The 22,629-nt window shown below is 38.2% G+C and overlaps 1 protein-coding gene across 1 annotated transcript in view; it reads right to left on the bottom strand.

Moving 5' to 3' along the window:
- Window positions 1-2,326: 2,326 nt before the first annotated feature.
- The window catches only part of LOC131221024 (protein NAP1), an 88,939-nt gene continuing 68,636 nt past the window's right edge, over window positions 2,327-22,629 (bottom strand). The window contains exons 13-24 of the mRNA XM_058216099.1: window positions 21,718-21,828; window positions 21,522-21,600; window positions 19,145-19,338; window positions 14,747-14,892; window positions 11,877-11,958; window positions 11,611-11,721; window positions 8,217-8,342; window positions 7,987-8,126; window positions 7,794-7,890; window positions 6,184-7,175; window positions 4,170-4,379; window positions 2,327-2,990 (exon numbers count right to left, since the gene is read on the bottom strand). Of these exons, the coding sequence (XP_058072082.1) occupies window positions 2,498-2,990; window positions 4,170-4,379; window positions 6,184-7,175; window positions 7,794-7,890; window positions 7,987-8,126; window positions 8,217-8,342; window positions 11,611-11,721; window positions 11,877-11,958; window positions 14,747-14,892; window positions 19,145-19,338; window positions 21,522-21,600; window positions 21,718-21,828 (2,781 nt within the window). The 3' untranslated portion in view covers window positions 2,327-2,497. The remainder of the gene's footprint in view (window positions 2,991-4,169; window positions 4,380-6,183; window positions 7,176-7,793; window positions 7,891-7,986; window positions 8,127-8,216; window positions 8,343-11,610; window positions 11,722-11,876; window positions 11,959-14,746; window positions 14,893-19,144; window positions 19,339-21,521; window positions 21,601-21,717; window positions 21,829-22,629) is intronic.

The raw sequence follows: 22,629 nt of genomic DNA, 5'->3' as shown, positions 1-22,629 counted from the left end.
CATCTCTCCCATCAAATCAGATACAATCCATAGCTCCATTCTAAAATACTTAGAACATCTCCACCGTCTGAGTCTGCTAGAAGAAATCTGCAGTGTTAAAATTGTTCTACAGTGGACCTATCGTGATTGCTGCACGCTGGATCCAAATAAGGCTTGTCTTATCCTGTAAGCAATTCGCCTGTAACTCATCAGCAGTTGATAAGGGGGCGAATCACACTTTAAGGATAGCGTATTTTATACGTGATTTAGCTTAGTGAAATATTTTATTTTCGATTTATTTTTTAATATTTTCGGTGTATCCAATCATTTATTCCCAACACTTTCTAGGGCATTGTGGCTACACTCTAGTTATTCGGTAGCCATTTTTACTTGGTTTATGCACTTTGGTTGCTTAGGTAGCCCTTTCGAGGCCATGGCGGCTTTCACTCTTGTCCAGATTGCTCTTTCACAAGTAGCATTTTTTGTGACTCAAACACAGGATATGATATTGGCTCTAATACCAATTGTTAAGAACCTAACTGATGCACCAAAAAGCTCCAAAACTGATGGAACGCGTCAATCTAAGTTCTTTAAACCATTGGAATCATAACAATTGCACGCTTGAAGATCTTGCCTACCACCACAAACTGCTCTTTTCAACAACTTTATTATTTTTTTTAAAAGTAATTTTTGAATGCTACTTCCCGATAGCCTTATCAACATTCAACATTCGATAGGCTCTACTTTATCATTTCCAACACCAAAAAAAAAAAAAAAAAAAACATTTAAAATGTAACTAAAGCTTTTGAAGTCTCGCTAACATTTCACGTCCTGATCTTTTTTCTAATCAAATCAAATATGAATTTTATTTAAAACATTGATAACCTTTTCTTTTTCTTTTTCTCTCTGACCAGTGTCTCATTCTATATGCTTTATTAATCGTGTAGAGGAAGGGATTTTGGGAAAATGGTGTCTAAAGGAAAGAGTGGGCACAAAAATTAGAAGGAACAGTTTGGAGAGAATACCTACAAGTTGATGCTTGGATTGAACATGAGGTGTAGAGTGAAGAACAGAGATCTTTTTTTACAAATGAAGTGCTGATTGGCCTCGATGTGCTTTGTCCATTCATGGAAGATTAGAGCGGAGGCAATACAAATTGTGACTTCGTTATCACAGTATAGTGAGATGGGCATTGAAACTTCAATTCCAAGGTCATTAAGTACGGATTGAAGCCAATGATCTCACATGTAGCATTACCTGTGGAGGGTATTGCGCACAATTTGTTTCTTGCTCTTCTAAGAAACTAAGGTTACCTATGAAATTACAATTCCGTGCAGTAGATTGACATCTCGTCTAATGACGAAATCTGACTCATCCTGATATGAAGATGGGCATGATCTGGGTATCATATTCTTTAAAAGGTGAAGACTTCAAGTGGTGAAGTATCCAATAAACAGTGTCAAGATGATTAGTATAAGGACTATGCATGAACTAGCTGACATCACTACCATCATACACAATGCCTAGATGGTAAAGCATAGTTCAATGAGCTTTCCCACCCAGCGAAGACACATGCATGGTCCTGTGAATCTGATTCTCTAGAATGCATCTGATGATTGACTTCTTTCAGCGTATCAATAGCACGTGAACCCAGCATATGTTATTGTGCTATCAAAAGGAGAGCCCCCGCCAGAGACTCTTAACATTTTTATTTTATTTTTTAATTAGGGGTTAATGGGTTCCAAAGGAAAGTATCACCATTGGTTGATAGAAAAATGGAGAAATTGTCCAATCAATGGCTGTGATTGTCAATAGACTCAGTCCATTTGTCATCCAAGGGGCTCATTGATGAACGATCGGCATATCATCCCTAGAATGTTTGCCCCAGCTAAAATTGTGGGCCAAGCATTATATATTTACTCTTGGAAGCTGAACTAGGCCTAGATTCTATGCATGCAGGGCACATGCATAGTCGTGCGCCCACCATCTCGCACCATTTTAGCAGCATTTCAGAATTACAATATTCAAGTCCATTCTGAAATGCATGTTAATATTCTCTCCCCCTATTTAAGGATGGTGGGAGATACAAGTGCACAAATTCTCAGCGAACATGGTAAAACTAACATAAGAACATACCTCAATGAAGATCTCCAGTTTAGGGTGCATTTGGTTGCACCAAATACCAAATATCATGAGATTTCATGATATTTGGTGCAACCAAACACACCCTTAAAAAGGATTCCGTGGACAGTTATAATTTTCACTGAATTATCTACTTGTTGGTGGGCAACTGTCGCAGCAACACGAAGGTCACAGATATTAATTCCATCTTAAGCACCAGAAAAAATACGAGAAAAAAGAGGAAGAATCAATTCCGCATTTGCCAATTTCTGTCGGACAAATCCAAAAAATGCCGTTAATGAGTTCTGATATAAAAAGGAGTGAGTAACGTTTTTATGTAGATGTAACTAGTAGTCAAAACAAATAAATTACAACGTTTGCTTAGTTCAGCTATGTTCTACTTGTATGAAAGAGGCCCAGATCTTGACACTGCAAACCTCGGCAATGGGCTAGGGCCTGTACTCCCGGAATTCGAGCCTTCCACGAACTTCACTTTCCGGCTTGAACTGTACTCCAGTGGTCCAGAACGACGAACATTTCGATGTTTGTTTTGACCGACCCGTACACTTGCACTCTCAGCCTCATAAACCTGTTCCTGGCTGTGAACAGACCCCTTGAAGAAACCAGAATCAGTAGCATTAGACTGAGGTGTTGAATCGCCATGGTTCTGCCATATTACAGGAGATGAATGGGTGAGAGATATAGCAGGCGACTGACGGGGCGACGGGTTTAGTAATGCTAGTGTTGTGGATGGTGAATTTGCATAGTACTGGCGATATATTGAACGGAGAATTGCATAAGGAATGTGGAGTTCGAGTGTGCTTCTTGGGATATAGGGAGAGAACTCGCAGAGCTGGTCGAGGAAGATCAGCTTTGCAACAAGAGGGGACCTGCATTGGAGGTGGGAGATCAGTTTGCAGATTTCAACAGGAATGGAGTGATGACATTAGCTAAAGTGTGGAACTCTTACTTCACCAATGAAAACAAACACCTTAACTAGAAAATCAAATCTAGAATTTCAATGAAATGATCCCCATTTTACAATTTTCCAAAATCACAAATTATTTCCACTGCTCCTGAAATGGCTAGGAGCCAAATCTGGCGTTAAATATTTAAAGAGAAATGTTTCCCATATGGGCAGTATATGTTACCTTTCACATTCACCATTGGTCTTCCCACAGTGTCACTCATGCAGCATCAAAGCCATGCAAAAGTAGACCACAGCATGACCAGGTGATCACCGTCCACACTATTGAAATCAATGGACAGGTCATGGTCTGAGTTAACTTACAGGTGTGGCCCAACTAGTGAATGGATTGGCCTGATTTTCATGGCAGGTGGTCTTCATGGTGTGGCCCATCTTTTGCACTGTTTGTCTTATGCACATGACAAGCTGAGGGAAGAGACAGGGTTATATCTAAAACTTCACATGCAGTGCACGTGTGTGATCGTTTCTCATTGTTAAACATTTATGCAGAGTATTGCTAGCATAAAATTTATGCAGTTGTTTTTAGTGCAAAAAACTAATTGAGGAATCTATTTTTATCACGAGTGCTACTAAGACGCGCATTTTATGGGGTTCCATGAAATGTGCGCCAAACATCTCTACCTGCTATCATACATGTGATGCTTGTGTAAAGTGATGGGCCTTGGCCCAAAAAGGCAAGACAGTTTAACTATGCTATCTATCAGATCAGTTAACTAAAAATGAGCAATAGAAACACATGTAATGGATAAACCAGAGTCATTCAATCACTGATTTTAAGCCTATGGCCCATTCACATGTTGACCAACCAGATCAAAGGTCCTGGTTACCATTTGTATTTACTATATATCCAGTAGTTTGGCACTTCATAGAACTATTATAAAGCACATGGGATACCTAACAATAACATTTCTTTTGTTATCAGCACTGGCTAAGCTACCGTTATCCGTACCGTCTAAGTTACCAGGACTTATTGCTGAAGAAACAGGAGTAATCGGCATTATTTTAGATGATTCGAGAAATTGGTACAAGTGTTCTATTAAAAAAACATTTCAAGCGACAGTTTATTAACAAAACCATATACCTGTAACCATCGCTCCATGAATCCAGTATAATTCCCGAAGAGCATTTGAGATACAATTGCATTGCTGACTTTATATTTGTTTCAACTGATACATGATTCTGCATGCCGGGCTCTGAAACATCACCAGCATGCGCATTGGAGAGAGGCTGCCTCTGCTGTTCCCTTTCCAACCTAGCAAACTCGCTCCCCGCAATCACAGCATTGAAACACCTGCAACAAGGTAATCCAGACATGAATGATGGTTGAGTGGTAAAAGGATCATACTGTGGACACAAATTTATGAGTTGCACACTTGCACTAGGGATTTGTGAAACAATTTCTGTGAGGATTAGGACCTGTCCAGATGCACCAAAAATTATATTCTGTATAGCTTTTACAGCACATGGAGCTCTACACATTGTTTGTCTCCACCTTATTTGTACAGTTGCCAAGACAAATGAGGATAGTCTATACCAAAAAATATCCAATCCTTAAAAAAGGGTGAGATAAGGTATCCTCGATAGCAATTCATCACACCATAACCTAGCGTATGTTTTGAAAACATGCATCACATATTCAACATATACCACATGTTCTCTATGTTCTAAAGTGCCACTGTCAACCTTCAAAGACCCCACATCCATTTGCCACATTCCACCTTCAAGCACCCCACCTCTGCCACATGTTCCAATGAGCACATGAGCTACATCTGCATCATCCAACTTCAAGCAACCCTCATGTGGCACATGTGCCAACAAGAACTTTCAAGCCCCACATGTACCACATGTGCCACCATCAATCTACAAGCAGCCCACATGCACATGTGAGAATCTGCTAATGAAAATGTGCCAGATAATCCTCCCTATCCAGCGTGTTTGACAAACAACACAGGCTATCCTGGACTTGGGACCATTTCTAAAGAGGTATTGTACAATGCTTGGCTAAACAGCATTCCATACAGGTGAAATCCACATGGTCAAGACAGTTCCTCTAGTGGGCCCCACTTTGATGGGAGTTGCTGAAAAAGCTCTCCAAAGGATCGGCCCAAGTGTTCCAAGTTTTGCCAGCGAATGCAGCAGGAGAATTTTCAATGAATGGATGGCTATAATTATGTGAAGGAGCTTATTTTGGCCAATAGTTCAACTGTACAGGGGCCTAGATAAATAATTTGGTTAATTGTAAAATGGGCAGAACCAGAGAGAATGCTTGTATCAACAATAACACAGGAGCAAACAATGTATGATATTGATACCTGATACCTAATTCTAACCGCGCATCTAAGTCAAGATTTTATATAACTATTATGAAGAGGAATATGCTTGAGATGTTCACTGTATTTCAAACACATGCACGCAATTGAGTCATCATGCCTTATCTGGATTATCTCCATGAAGGCACTTGATAGTAAAGAAGCTGAATAGCAAGGGCCACATACAGTTCAAGAAGCTGAAGGTCAGTCATGGAAAATTAGTCACCAGCAGGAGAGGGGAGACTGAATCACGGAACTACTGCATTCAGTCCTAACTCTTAATACACACCGATCCATAGCGCAAGTGGTAGACTAAGTGAAGATAACCTCGTTTCAACACTAAGGTCTTGGTATCGATTCCCAAGTGGGGTGTGGCTAACAGTGGGCTGTGTGTGTGTGTGTACTAACGGGCTAACCACAAAAATAATAAAAATAAAAATAAAAAAATCCTAATGGCATACTACTGTTGTGATGAGTTCTGTTGAGCCCACACAGACCTGCATACCTGGACGAACATGCCAATCTAGAACATTTGAGAAATCCGAGCTGTGCATCAGGCTGGCCCCACCATGTAGATGGAGCCCAAAAATCAGTCCAGTCTGCCCCCCCATGTTAAAATTGAATATGGACCAATGGCAACTTATTTTAAGTGCTCCACTGATTTAGTATGTTGGTGGCTGAACTGATGATTTAAACAGCCTTATTTTTTTGGCCAGGCTGGCCATATGATGCATGGCTTGGACTTCCCACACACCAAGTTACAAGCAAAAATAAAAGCAAGCTCACCTAGCCAAGCAGTGGATATTGTTGTTGAAGCCACCAGTGTTGACATTGAAGGCAGCCACGTTCCAGATATTTGATGTCATGAATGCAGAACACAAATATGGCAGCAAGCCCCAGGAACCATCATTAGCACCCCCCACCTCTGCTAGAGTCGACCGCACCCATTCAATATCATGCTCACCAACCACCCCGACACTGCTTGCCACTCTCCTCAGCCTCCTAATTTCCTCCTTTTCTGGTATTTCATCTGTTAAGTGCTTAGCTACACCGTATATCAATGAAAACACCAGAGGTGCGCTTTCTTCAAGCACAACTCCAGCAGCCTCAGCTAAAATACGAATGAAATCTAATGCTTGCCCAGCCTGAATGCAGAATCCAACCACTGTCTCAATGTCCACTATTTGCTTTAAATTTGCCTCCCTTTCTATCCGGTCACCAGATTGCATGCTCGCAGCAATTCCCTCAAGTGCCTCGCGGTTTGACCGCAGTGTCGTGTCAATGCAGTTCAACAGTGCAGCCATGTGTTCTCTCATCATCCGGTCAAGCCTGTCAACCCCATAGCCACCGAAAATACGGACAAATGCCTTCATTTCTCTGATATCTGTGACTGACTCTGCAAAATACCCACCAACGGGCCTTGCACTCCTGAAGCATTTGTGGACAGGAGCGAACAGGATTCCAGCACCAGATGCATCCTTGACTATGTTCTCTATGTACCAGTTGCAGACAATTTCGATAGCAGATCCAGTTTGTTGGTCGGCAGGTTTTTCAAATGAGTGCAGGGAAGATACTGGACCAGCAAAGGCTTCTGATAGTAAGACTTCTCGGATGCCCTGTGTAAGATCCATACTGATGTGCTGCTCGGCTAGATGCACTATACCCATTTGTCTGCGCAACAGTGACTCTAGAACAGAAGGCCGCTGCAGATCATTATCAGTTTTCAGTACTGCAAGTAGTCTCCGCCTGAAGTTTCCAAGGATGCAATCTCTCATGTACTGCAGAGGAATGATGGAAATGTTATGCTGGAAATATAATCAATAACAGTTGATGATGAACTAATTTCTAAATGTAGTGACAAAATATTTATACAATAAAAACAATAGGAAGCAGAAAATAATTGGAGAACCATAAGATAATCTTGATCACATAATGTGGTGGTTTTAGTTATTTATCCTGCACAGCTATGAGGCACACAGATCCATGTTAGGGGTACTTACTGATCTCCAGTATACAGAAATTTGTGAGAAAACATTAAAGAAGAAAATATTGTACTATTCTCATCTATTTAGCATGCTCGTAACAAAGCTAAAATCTACTAGTTCCAAATTGAATGCTCATTAACATGTGATTTATATGCCAGAGCCCTAGAATATGTATAGCTTAGCCTGCCAGACAAACAGGCAACAAGATCTGCATCATGATCTTCAAGCCGTAACTTCAACATAACTTCAATTGCCACAGTAAAAAAATGAAAACCAAACAAAAACCTGCTTTACCTATAAATAGCAGCAAGATACTTAGATTCAAGCATGTTAGCAATGTTACATATGCATGAGCCAATCTATAGCAAATACATTAGTATGGAATGATGAGATAGAAAATGCCTAGTTCACCTCTCGCAGAACAAAGACATGATTCAGAACACATATTGGTTCCATGTCATTCAAAACTGAGCACAGATTCGTTAACCTCTGCATCGCAGCCTCCAACCTGCTTTTTTTTTTTCCACAAGAATAAAAGATATTACTGTGGTTTACCCATAAAAATATCCCCCAAAGCTTCTACTGTTAAATAAACAAAGCTTACATTTTGACAGAGTTATTATTTTCGGGGTAGCTCTCATGGCCAGGCAATGGCAGACCAGATATACCTCTCGGAGATTTTGTAGAAGGGGTGGAGAATTTTGTTGCATGATTCATGCGAATAGCTGCTTGCTCTGGAAGAAGCTGAAAAATTCTGTAAATGAGTCATGAACTCATGGTTTCACTCAATCAGTCGTTGTTATCATTATCAGCATAAATGAAGAAGTGACAAACCTGATTCTCTAGAGCGCCAAATCCACCTTCAGAGTCCAGAATATTGATCAATCCTTCCAATCCGCCCATGATGGACTCAATGAGGGATTCAACATATAAAACAGCATCTCGGCCTATTTTAGTTAACTGCAATTGCAAGAAAAGGAACCATCATTTCACGACCCACTTATGTTTTGTACTACTGACAACAATTCTTCTAAGCATGAAATATAAAGCATATAGAACCGTGTATCTTAGTTTATTGTATCAGCTGTATTCACAAGATAACCATTATACTGGGAATGTAGTAAGAACGAGGTACGGCAATAATTACCAAGAAGTAAAGATCGCAGCTAAGACATAAACACTACAGATCCTTGATTGCATGTAATGAATATTTAGTTGGTGGAATTAGTAGTAGATCGGACCATGTCAGCATGCAAGTGTTGCCAATGTGAGTCTCTGCAATTGCAATGGCTGGTTCCAGAGCCTGAAGAAAAGGAAGGTTGAGGCAGCCAACCATAAACCCTTTTCGCAAATCTACCATTTAAAAGCCAACCCAAAACAGTTGGGAGAAAGGCTAAAATGTTGTTAGAAAAAGTTCTCTAAGCAAGTTAGTTTCCAAAACTTTCAACTGATGCTTCTCGTCTCCAGCTTCCTGAAGCCAAGCCATTGCCGGTGCTCATGCCTGATGGATTTCTTTACGTGCATGGAGAGGCACTTTCAGCAATGTGAGGGCATCTTTGGAAAGATGACCTGTAGAGATACCTAGTAACTCAGATGAATGCAAAGACTCCACTTACACTTGGGTGTGTAGGTCAAATATATTCAGCAGTTAGTTTTCAGATAGAAACTGACTATATGACTTATTAGACATTCCCAGGTGAATGAATAGTCACTCAACATGCTCTCATGACAAGTTTTTCTCTAAGTATGCATATCAGCAGTGTTGGACAGAATCAATAGTTAGGAGCAGTGTTCGTAGTATTGGTACCGTTACATGTATCGCTGGCTGGGAATACAGAAACATGCATCAATGACGCTGACAATATATCTGATTGAGGGAAACATTGGAGAAACATGGGGGAAATGGTGGAACTTCTTAATAAAACTTCAGGAGATGCTAAAATACTCGTTATTGCATATTTAGGAATCAAATAATTGCAAAAAAGACACATATATAATAAGTTCTCGTTTAATAGGGGCCTAAAAGCATGTATCTTGACTCAGGGAAAAGATTGGGGAAACACGGAAATAATGGTGGAATACCTCATTGATACTTCAGCAAAATGCTAAAATACAGATATTTGCATATTTAGGAATCAAATAATAGTGAAAAAAAAAAAAAGAAGAAGATGCGTGCATAATATGTTTCCATTTAATAGGAGCCTAAAAGTATGTATTTCTGACTCAGGAAAACATTGGGGAAACATAAGGAAAATTGTGGATCCATCCATGCATGTACATACATACATACATACATACATACATACAAACACACATGCATGATCCATAAATGGATCCATCTATCCAACCGTATATGCATACATACATACATACATACATACAATGACACATATATACACACATGCATGATCGATCCAACCATGCATGCATACATACATGCATAAACACCTACATGCAAATACTCATCCGTCCATCCAACCATCCATCCACGCATATATACATACATATATCCATGATGCATCCATCCATCCATGCATGCATTTCATCATGCAACAATGCACCCATAAATAAAAATGAAATGAATTTTTTTTAATAAATAGATTTTTGTCGATATCGATACATTGACAATATTATCGATAATATCGGTGATACATTGGCGACACAAGCAACATCTAGAATTTATACAACTGAAAATATCATGATACATTGGAGATATTGATGAGTTGCAATATATCGGCGATATGTCACCGATATCTGGAATTTCTGATACCAATCGGCGATACCGATAATATCAGCGATATTATCAGAACAAATGGTTAGGAGCAAGGACTTTTGCAAAGATTAGTTTTGAAAAGTTCATCCAATTGCTACAAGAAGCGTGCACAACTATAGACAGCTTTTGTGACCTAGGGATGACAATTTCTTAAATAACTATGCACGTTTATCAAGTTTATAACAATGGACCGCAGCTGCTGGGATTTGTAAAATTGTGTGATACACAAAGACTTCAAATTTTTGAGGTCCAAAATGGAGTTCCTTCTTGGTTAAAAAGCCAGCCACCCTGATGGACTTTAAATTGCTTTGGATGCCATGAGGGATTTTAATGTAGTTTAGGAAGAAATTTTTTTTTAAAAAATATATATATTTTTTGGAATTATGAATAGACCATGAAAATTTGTTGAATCTTGCATTGTTGATTCTTTGATGAATGCAAACTTTGATCTTCAGAAGCTGTCTTTTGACATCAAGGTGTTCCACAACGGTAACTATGGCCGTAATGGCCACCGCCATTACCATTACGATACAGCCCCCATAACAGCCATTATGGCCTTTTCTTTTTTGGAAAATATCTATTTCGGCCCTGTTACGGGCCTTTTTTCTGTAATGACCGTTTCGGCCCCGTAACGCGTAACAGTTATCACCATTACCAATACGTAGCGGCCAACCATTTTGGCATACCATGTTTGAGATGGATTGTTGCATGCTATTCATTTTACAAACAAGAATTAGATTGGGTATTGGACAATTCCACAACTTTATTGGATCAGGCAGTCAAATATGCAGATGTTCTTGCATCATTCAAGAAGTCCTTGGTCAGCTAGTTCACATAAAAAGCAATCGATCTGGATAATGACACGAAACCTAGAATTCATAGAAAGCGAACTAATCATAACTATATTTCTTCAACATGGAAAAGGTGGCAGGTTCTTATATTGATTAAGTTGAAAATGAACTTTGTTTCAGAAATACCATAAATGAATCAGATATGCTCACATTCCCATAGGAACTACAGCTACAAATTATTACTTGGCCAAGAACGATGCATGCATTAGTTAAAAGTATTATTAAACGAAGCATGAAGGGAAGCAGCAACAGGTCAAGGTGCGGGAATGAGGAAGAATTTGTTTCAAAATATTTGTGAGTAGAAATAGCTAGGAAGTAGGCACAGGAAGACGAGCCTGAAGCACGATTCAAAACAAGAGCAGCGCCTCAGTAGGGGTTTGTTCAACTTCAAGCCAAACAAGACTTCATCAAGCAAACAATATTTTCCATAATTTCCAGATAAAATATTTTTTTTTGCCCTAACATTCATGTAAATTTCCCAAGAATAGAATCATGACTTAAGTCATCACACCAGCTACCTATGATTCGGTTATGACATTTATGTATGGTTAGCTTGCAAGTACTAAACATAAACAATCCATGCACAGGAAACTAGGGAAGGTACCTCTTCTGGAACAATTATTGAAGCACACTCTGGAAAACTACTAGCAACTCCAAGCCATGCACAGCAATGTTGTGGACGTCCTTCAGGCCCAAACATGGTGTTCCTGAAGACCTGATGCAAAGCCATTATCTTCATATCATAATCAAATTTAAAGATAATGCTTCACTCGAAGAATGAAACCCTTCTTGAGAGAACATGTCTAGAATAGTGACTAAAAGATAAAATGCAAGTCCGCCTGTCAATCAGAGCAGGAACAGAAAGCTTACTGTTGTAAGGTGCTGGTGATAGAAATATAGTTTCTTAAGGCTCCCATGCTTCGATAGCTGTGATTCAAGTTCATCAACACATCTGCAAGATCAGAAAAGTTTAACAGTAAATATCATGTTTATGTAATAGTGTATATATTTCCGTAACTGTATGTGTCCATGCATGTGCATGCAAGCAGAGGGCTGCATGTTTGCATGTGTAAACACAACGTATGTATTTGAATCAAGGTACTATATGTATCGGGGAACTAATTGATCTTTGCAATCTTGTAAGACTTTATCGACAGAGTAACTTAAATTATGTTATCAAAATTTGAGTTGGAACTTGTCCAGTTTGAGTCTCTATTAATACATGTAGATACTCCTCTCCTTTAATAACATGTTTTGCTACCAGTAAAAAATGACTGCATTCAAATATGAGTGAAACTTGCACTTTATCTTTAATGTTCATTTGGTTTTCCGCTACCAAAGCAAAGTTACTAACTTCATCATAGCCTTTCTCCTCACTTCACCCAATTATTGGGAATCTTGAGTTGCACCAGATCTATGGTTATATCAAGATCTCGTCTTTAGAGCAACACCATACTATTTGTCTAGAGTCTCTAGACTCAAGATGGGCTTTATGCTAGAATACTTCTAGATTGAATGTAGCATCTTTTGAGCTATACCTCCAACCAATGTTTCTAGTATCGATATTCGGCCAATATTATCGATATCGCACGTCAGCAATATGAAACCCGTATGGAGTACACAAAATCCTGCGTATCACAATGTATCACCGATATCACAAAATATTGCAAAATATCGGCAATTTCACCTTTGAAAATTTCTTTGGTATCGACGATATTTGTCAATGTCGACAGTGATAGGAACTCTGCTGCCACTTACGAAAAACTCTCCAAACTTCAATTCCTTTCATCCTTTTCCTTGATTCTTCTCTAATCTAAACACATTATGAGTGGGATTTTGGTCCATTCTTTGCAATCTTTTGGGAGAAACAGAAATTTCAAACTGGAATCAAGATTTTTGCAGACAGTGAGCCGGTTTTATTCGGTGAGTGATTTTGCATTTTCATCCTTTTTTTCTGTTTAAATCATACAATCAACGCCAAAATGTTAGAAATTCTTGATTCTCAATATTTTGCATAGAAAATCAAGAATTTGAACCTTCGATTTCGAGATTTGAGGGTAGGTAGTCCGATTTGGGGGGGGGGGGGGGGAAGGGGAATTGGGAAAATTTCAAAAATTTCCCCAATTTCTTCCAAATCAGTTGCAATCCTACAATCCAAACACGAAATCAAACATGTATGAAGCCTTATCTACTGATTCATGAAGTTTTTGTGATTTTTCAAGAAAAAAAAAAATTTATTTTTTACTTAAAAAGATAATAAAAATTATTAAAACATAATTATTATTTTTTCAAAATTCCACTTTTAGCAGTGGTCAATTGAGTCCAATTTCACAGAATGTAGAAGTGTTTGATGAAATCATCGTCAGTGTGTGAAATATCGGTATCGCATTACATATCACATCCATGGGTTACAAATACGTATCGGTTATCACATGGGATATATAGTTTGTATCAAATAATTTATTACACATTTTAGGAAACATTGGGAAAATGGTTGAATTTTTCAATGAAACTTCAAGGATTGTTATAAAAAAAAAAAAAAAAAGGACCTTAATACACACCTTTAAATCATAACATCTAAAAAACAAGTGCACATAATAGGTTTCCTTTATATAGGGTCCTAAGCTATGCATTGTCTGACTGAACTAATGCAACTATATTCAAATTGAATGCATAACATTTAGAGCGTATGTAATGATCATTTCATCAAACACTCTTAAATACTTCGAATTTAGTCTCAATTGATATCTTATTGAAGGGAAATTTTTAATATATATATTAAAAAATAATTTTTATTTTCCGAAAACTGACAAGGGCTTAATAAATCAGTAGATCAGCCCTCATACATGCTTGATTTCATGTTTGGAATGCAACATTGCAAGCAATTTGAGAGAAATTAGGGAAATTTTGAATTTTCCCAAAATCGGGCCACCTACACTCGAATTTTGAAATTAGAGTGTATAGGTTGATCATTTCATCAAATACTCCTAAATACTTTGAAATTAGCCTCAATCGACAACTATGTTTTAAAAATTAAAAAAATAATAAATAATAATAATAATAATAAATAGAGAACATGAAGAACCAATGGATATCGAAATCAAAGCTCCAACTTCATGATTTTTCATGCAAAACATGAAGAACCAATGGATTTGTAACCATTTGACATTGATTTAACATAAATTCAACGGAAAAAAAAAAGGATCAAAAATTGAAAATGCTCACCAGATAAAACATGTGGGATTATATCGGCACTACCTGTGCGTTTCATACCGCACAGGTGGGATACAAGATATATAGACCGCTATCGTCGATATTTAAAACATTGCCTTCAACTTGTACCAGCTCACTCCTAACCGGCACAATAGTATTATATGCTTCTTAACAATCAAATGAACTTTTCTAGAGCTAGTTGAGTTGTATGATGTTCATATAATAATTTCTCAAAAATGCGTACCCACATGATTCCTAGCATAATGCCCTTCCTTTTTTATGTTCTTTTTTTTTCTTTTTTCTTGTCTTTTTATTTTTTTATTTTTTATCTCTGAGAGGAAATCTAATGCTCGTCTTTAATGAGCAACATAGGTAACCAGCCATTCATTCAGCCTTATTTTAATTCCCTTCCCAGATAACCACCTTATGACAATTTTTTGCTTTCTACATGTGGTTCGATGTTGCAATTAGAACTTATGCTTACTAGATGGAAAATTATGTGGCCAAATTAATAAATTAACAAGCACCTGGACCAATTGTAGGCATTGTTTCCTTCTGATAGTAAGCCTTCCTTTCCAGTGGAGACTGTAGCCTTCTCCAAGTGTCTGATATTTATAGATGACCGGGAAGATGTGACAATCATTAATATTGACAACCAGTCTTTACGCAAATCCTACAATGATGACCACAAACAACTGGTTGTTAAGGAAAAAAGTATAAGGCACCATAATAGAAAAAAAATTCAGTATTCATATATGCTATAAGAACATTGGTCCTTCGTGAAATGTCCAATAGTTCATGAAAGTAGCTTGTTCATGAGCCAATTAATTTGGCAAAGAAGAGGGAAAAAAAAAAACCAAAAACTATGACAATGTATCATTGTAGAAGCATGGTGCCGTGTATACATTTGCATTTGATATTTCGAAATATACACTGATGGGATAAGGAATAGAATAGAAGTGATAAAATAGAAAGGCAATTCAATCTTCCTCATTTTGGTTACAAGCTGCAAATGGCAGCCAAGAGTTTATAATCACACATGTTGAAGCTTATCATGTGAGTGAAAACATCCAATTATTCATATGGATCTAAATTTCGACTGCCACCAGTTAATATGGTTTACTCAATGTAGGTACTAAAAATTGTGGTGAAGCAGTTACAAAAATTTCCTAAGGTTCCCAATGAACTCACTTTTAAGCTATACAACTTTTTTTTTAAACACACGCACACACACTCACACTATAGTGGAATTTCACCACCTATGGGTACTCGAACCCTTGATCGGGTGTTGAAACTCTTAAGAGTCTACCACCGGAGCAAGAATAAGGACCCTTTAAGCTATACAACATAACAATAAGGGAAACGATGAAACATCTTCTGAAGTGTGGGTCTTAATAACCAAGCATTTGATCAACACTTTTTTCTATTCCCACGATATCATTTAAGAGCAAATCCTAGAACACCATCCTTACAACTATGATCATTACAAAGCCTGAGCCAGCCATAGGGGTTGGCTTTGTGAGTCTTGCTTCACCAACCCGATCAGTAGGTGAACAAGCCTTGATATTTGATGCAAGACGGTCTAAACTAGGATGCATGTGTGAACACAGAAATTATCTAGCAAAATAAACTAAGCAAATCAATTGAAATATTCAACATTCTATACCATAGTAAAGATAATAACAAAGGCAACATGCAAAGGTTGAAGACCATTATCACAATCCTACCGTACTGTATTCAAATCATGCATGCGTGGATTGGATCCGACGAGGGATGGGACCTCCCGATCTTCCATGGTTTCAATCCAACAATCATTGCAGCTTCTCTAGTCCAAGAAAGCAAAGGATTTCTAGAATAGGGACGACTGAAAAATCTGAGAGAGGGTTGGGATCAATTCTCAGATTTTCAGGGTAAGGGGCCTTCAAAGAATCTAATTGTAAATAGTATCAAATACTTGGCATAGAAAGAGAAGAAGGTTAGAGGGCTAGAAACAGAATTTAGAAGAAGATGAAAAATTACCACAGAGAGAGGGAAAGGAGGCACCAAGCTTTCTTTAAAAAACATCATTAGGTTTAGGGTAGAAAAAACCCGATTTATAATATTCGGATTTTTTTTAAAAAATGACCAAACTACCACTATAAAAATAAAAAAATAATAAAAAAATAAAAATAAAAAAAAAACACAATACAAAGCTTTCTAAAAAATCCTGCGTAACAGATCCGTCTTCTAACTCATCCGTCCTCTTAATGTGGGGCCTTCAATTAATCCGGGGACACGTGTAAGGTCTTCAAAATCCTCATTGGTTGTGCCACGAACCATCATCAAGCCATAAAGATGTATTCGTCAGCCGCCTTCATCTTTGATAAACTTTGAAGGGTCTGATGTCCTCATCAATATTTTCTCTCACCACCTTGTTCCAAGTGCTTTTAGACCTTCCTCTTATCCTCTTTCAGGCCCTTTCACCCTAATCAATGTCCCCCTCCTTACCAAAGCCTAGGGAAATCAACTAGTTAGATTCAGGTCTCTTAAGAAGTTCCAAAGAGTGATAGTTTTGTATGCTCCTGCAAAACTCCATACTAGGAGGATTTTAACCATATTTATTGTGTTCTTTTTTCTTATTCTCATTTATTGTGTTCTTAACACCTGTAACCATCAATTACAAATAAACCATTGTGCAAGAGAACATGTATCCCCTCATTTTCCATGACTTAAAGGAGCGGCAGTCATGGCAACTAGCTAGAAGCCTTGTGCAACAAAACTCGAAAACCATAATTAGGGTGAAATCAACACCGGTGAACACTCAAGGAAGGAGAGATTAATCCCTGACATATCTGAAGATATACTTGGGTACCTATCTTAACAAAGTTGTGAACTATTTCAGGTCTAAAGCATTACTGGAAGCAGGAGAAGCACCTAAGAAAATTAGTGCAACTAAGCTTGAAAACCATATTCTACTTTGGGTGAAATCATTGCTCAAGGTGAAGTCAATCCCTGAAATATCACAGGAAAATTCGTACAAAATTTGAACTAATTCGATATCAATCTGTGTGTATATGAAAAGTAAAATTCATCAATGAAAAAAGATAACAATGCCCAGACAAAAAAGGATAAAATTCTATTTATTAGACACATTCCCAGTCGACTGTTATAGTAATCCACATCATAATTGCCAAGATAACTATGTGGATATTTCTGAACCTTTTTTAATGGAAATATTTCTGAACATTCAAATGGGAGATCTTCAGTCTGATCTTGCTATGAGGCACTTGTATCGGAAGCATCATATTAAAAAACAGTTACGTTACAGTTGTAAAGGCTATTATGTAGAGGAAACAGTCATCCCACTACGCAATACGGGGGCATATCAATCCGTTATGCAAAAAGAGGTCATATAGACCCATATCGGCACATTACAGGGCCAAGATGCCGTTACAGGCCGATAAAACCATGCAGGGCCCATTTTGAAAATTTGTATTTGCAACTTTTCTCTCCTTTTCCAGTTCTTTTATTCTGGTCAAACATGAAGGAAGCTTAGAAACTAAGTTAGAATTAGATGTAGGATTATTTTGAGGATCAAAACACAAAATTGAATGGGATTCGATGAACTGAAGTTGTGTGGACGATGTTGGGAATTATCGAAAGCAGTAACTATCACTTCTTCTTCTTCTTTTTTCCATTCTCCCTCTTCATTTTGTTGTACTTATATGTTACACGCCCTAATACACCAAATCATGCTCGACGTGTGTTCGGAATCAAAATAGTGATTAGGTAACGACCTAATTGTGTCATAAACTCATCATTACTTATACGTAGACTTATAATCTTAATTATATATTGATATTATTTATTTAGAAGCTAAATATGGGAATTTTACTGCTTTAGGCAGTCTCAAGTTAATAGCATCAGGCAGCTCAAGACAACATTCTTAATAACGAATGGCCAATTACACAATCAAATACATGTTCAAAACTAGAAAAGAATACATATTTTGGATACTTATATTTTTCTAAAATTTTCCAATATCCTCGTACGTTTTTCCTTTATAAAATAAAAATTTTAAATTTTTTTTTTGAAAAAAAAGACTCTTACAGGGCCACAACGGCCGTTATGGCCTGTATCGTAACAATCACACAGCCGTCGTTACCATTACCAAATACTTGATCAGAAGACATGTCTATGGTTGATATTTTCTCTTGGATCTAAATAGTAGCTTGCACCCTCTAAAAGTTAACACCTTTGTTTGGACAGTGGTTCAAGACAAAATCCTCACACTTGATCATCTAAAAAATAGGGGTGTGTCTATCCACATCCGGTGTTTGATATGCTTCAGGCAGGAGAAATCAGTCCCTCACCTTCATTTGCATTGCAATTTTGTGTGGTTAGTTTGGACTGCGTTGTTTGATAAATTTGGCATTCAAGGGGTGATTCCTATATTAATGGAGGGCACAACATGATACCTTTACAGGATTGGCATCTCACCATCACATGCTCACACATGCTTACATTATTCGTATAGTTGGTCAATTCATCGTTGACTCTCAGACTGATCTCGCTTCTTCCCAGTAAATTATACTGGATAGTGAGAATCATGGCCTAAAATATTTGATGTGTTAATTAAATTATTTGCCAACCCCAATTAGTTGGGATAAGACTTAGATGATGATGATGATGATTTCATCTTAGTCTTCATTCCAGCTATTTGGATTAGGGTGCAAATAGAACAAAATAACTGAGCTTTTGATGGATGAAGTTGTATAGAGGTGAAGATCAGATATGGAGCAGAAACATATACAAGCTGAAATAGAGTTTGTCAGAAAAGTTCAAAGACAAAAGTTCGACAATGATGTTGCTTATCAAATATGCATCACATGAAGTTCAAACAGTAAACGCACAAAAGGTGGGAATATGTTGCACAGATTTCTTACAGAGAGGTCACAGGTGACAGCAGCAACATTTTCACCCTGAGGTTTAGGTATGTTTTCAAGACACTGAAGAATTTGCTTTAAAAGGCCTTCCAAGGTTGCATCTAGGTCAAGAGCCACCATGCCTGGAGTACCAAATAAAAATCGGATCCTTCCAGCACACGATGATAAATATGATAACGCATAGCCTCTTATAGCTGCATTTGAACATGAATTAAAGTCACTGAACCAGTTTAAATTAACAAAGTTCTACTCAAAGAATGAAACAATTTTCATAAGGGATATTTTACTTAAACAGGCTACTTTTGGTTACTGCTAACCAAAATCGGCTCCAAAGCCCCTATCAGCTAATAGGGGCTTAGTAAGCAAAGTTCTAAATAACACAACGCCTGAAGCACATATGGCAAATTTTCAGTTGAATGCAGACATTGCTGCATTTATCCCATTAATCATTTCAGACCACAAATTGACAGATTAGGATTCTCCAAATTAAGGAAACTCTTGGGGCCATCCATGATGACGCCCAACATTCCAAATCTATGAATCACTGACACATGGGCTGTACTATGTATAAACCGAAAATCTGGGTATCTTGGGCACACCCTTGGTCAAGTATGTCATAATTCATCATCCAATAAAGGCATTACAAAGAGAGGAATACTAATTCTGGATGCACATTTTTAAGCTCCAAACAAATGCAACAAAATGGCATGTGAAAAGGATGCAGGATGTTCATCAGACAGTCCCCAAAGCGCACCTCCAGTCCTAAAAATTGGGCAAGCCTACTCATCAGGCGAGCAGCACATACTCTAGTGCAGAGCAATTGTCATCATTTTCTAACTGTCCATTTCTTTGTACATGTGCAGTCCACCTGATAAAATGGACCCACTGAATATTTGAGCTGAGAAAAATCACTGTAGTGATCACCCTATGGGCATACCTTACCCCTCACACATGTGCTACGTTGGCTTATGTGAAGCATCTGTGTTTGACACTTGATGATGGGCTTTTTTCTCGAATTAGTGTATTCCTCTTTCAAAATAAAAAAACTTAGCCCCACCTCTACCACTCGATGCTGCTTCTACATGTGTGACACATGCCAACCTCTAAACGTGTATGACATCTAAGCCATCTATCACATGGGACCCACCATCTAGACCTTGTGGCCAATAATCAAGGCCTTTCTATTATCATCTGGCAAGCTTTTCTAGGCCATACATTGGTTTCATGCACCTAGGACCTACTTAATAATCGAATGGCTTGAATTTTTGGCCAGATGCTTTATATGATGGGTCTCACTCCCACTTGATACACAGCTTCAATCGCCTATGCAAATAGTAGGTTGAACATCTGACCACATGTAGTCTTGCATGTGGAGCAGAGTGTGTGGCTAGCAAACCTAGAAGGTTGGAGCCATTAACATTTTAGAGGGAAAAAAAACAAAGGACAAACCCATCTAAGAATCGAAACATTTTGGGTTCCTCACGGTGGGGTGACTAGGAAGCAAAAACCTTCCTTACTAACCCTTTTGTTTTGTTAATTTAGGGTTTTGGGACCTGCCAAAACATCCCTCTTTTAGTAAAAAAAAACCCTCTTTAAGTATAATACAGATATGCATGACAAGAAGTCAACTAAAGATATCTTCTAAGGGAATATGAAAACACATCTTGGAGATAATGTTTTTCTAGAGCAAAATCAAATCAACCAATCTAATCTCATCCTGATTCTATGTATGAATATTGCTGTGTATGATAGTCTTAGCATCCCACACCCATCCCAGGTTAAAAACCAACAAGACACACTATTCATTTCTTAGTTCATATCTATTGAGAAAAGCATGGTCCAGATCTAAATGGTGCAACATTATCAGTATGTTTACTCCTGTTCACGTCAACATTTGAGATTGTCATCAGAAACACCTAACATGATAACCTTCAGAGAAGTAGAAATGCAAAACATAGTTCAAGCCTTTTGTCTGGCTATTGTGCAAAAGAGGAATTATTGGATTCAGAGCCTCACAAAAGCATGGTTGCTGAACATAAGATTCAATACAAGTGAGTCCATGGTATCCATAGTACTGATCTGACAAGGCACTATGGAGAATGCCTCAGAAATCTACCATATTGAAATATCCTAAGTCCTCACTCTTCTATATTCAGCAAATATTCTGTTGAGAGGGACATTTGCAGTATGGATATTTTCTTCTGTTGGTAGGCTACTGATTGAGGATTTTAGGATCTTCCAGTTTGGAGGATTTTGGGGCATCCTCCATCAACGGTGGTGTACAGATTACTTCAAATCAGCAAACCATACATTAGTTGAGGCCTTGGACTCAATCTCTCTTCTACGAAGAATTGACTGACAATATACTCAATCTGACCTGCAATGTATTTCCGTACCAAACAACAGAGTCGGTCCATTCCATCTAACAAGAAACCTATAGTGGGATCTGCAGCATCCTGCATTATATGGTCAATGATTGAAGTAAATTAGTAGAAATAGCAAAAGGAGTTGCTGAATCAACTTCCAAATGTGATCAAATGTAACTGATATATAATCAACACAATGTGGCTTACAATGTCAACTGGCATCATCCGTACAACTTTAGATTTTGATGATGCTATTCCAACATGTTGAAAATACCAGATAACCTCACACTGTGCTAAAGCCAATGCAGAAAATACCATCTGCAGCAAGCACAAATACCATTACAGAAAATAATCAGAAATGTAATGTCGTCAAATGGAGTAGCAAAGTGACCTAGGGACTCAAACTAATCATTATCTCGAGCGAAATGAAGCATATTCATCACGAAGCATGACCGTCATGGTGTTATGTTTTTTATAGTTATTATTGGTGCTAAATATACTTGAAGAGGACAAGTATTTTACCGGATGAACAGATAATGTAGGGGCATTTTCACACCGGGCTTGAGTGTTGAGTGGGGTGGCCTGTGTGAACCGGGGGCACACTCGGGGTGGGCAGCCGATGTAAAGTGAGGCCCACGAGGGGGATTCAGCCAAGGGCCTGGCCTAGGCTATGAGATAAAGTGATTGATTTGCCGCTCTCTATCAATTCGAGCTTTTAGAGCAAGTGGTTAGTTGTCCTATGTTAGGGGGGGGGGGGGGGCTTTTGTGAGGCGGGACCCATTTGAAGTGGGGCCCACAAGGGGGGGTTCGGGTTCGGGCTTGACCCGGGCTATGAGATAAAGGAATTCATTTTCCACGCTCTATCAGTTAGAGCCTTTAGAGCAAGTGGTTAGTTGTCCTGCTTTCAAATGCAAATGAGTTAGAGAGAAGATTTTGTTTATTTTATATCACACCTTCAATTCAAGGTGGCCGATGGAAAGGCCTGATTCTGATCACCATGTTGATTGGAGAGGTGTCTACCATATGCTAACCCACTTGGAAAAAGAAAGAAGGGAAAAAAAAAAACCAGAGGGGTGGGGGGGGCTGGCCAGTTAAGAGTTCTAAACATCATAGATTGAG

The sequence above is a fragment of the Magnolia sinica genome, chromosome 12, assembly GCF_029962835.1.
Source record: "Magnolia sinica isolate HGM2019 chromosome 12, MsV1, whole genome shotgun sequence".
NCBI classification, from domain to species: domain Eukaryota; kingdom Viridiplantae; phylum Streptophyta; class Magnoliopsida; order Magnoliales; family Magnoliaceae; genus Magnolia; species Magnolia sinica.
Note: the sequence above shows the minus strand (reverse complement) of the source record. Positions and strands in the feature narration are given on the sequence as shown.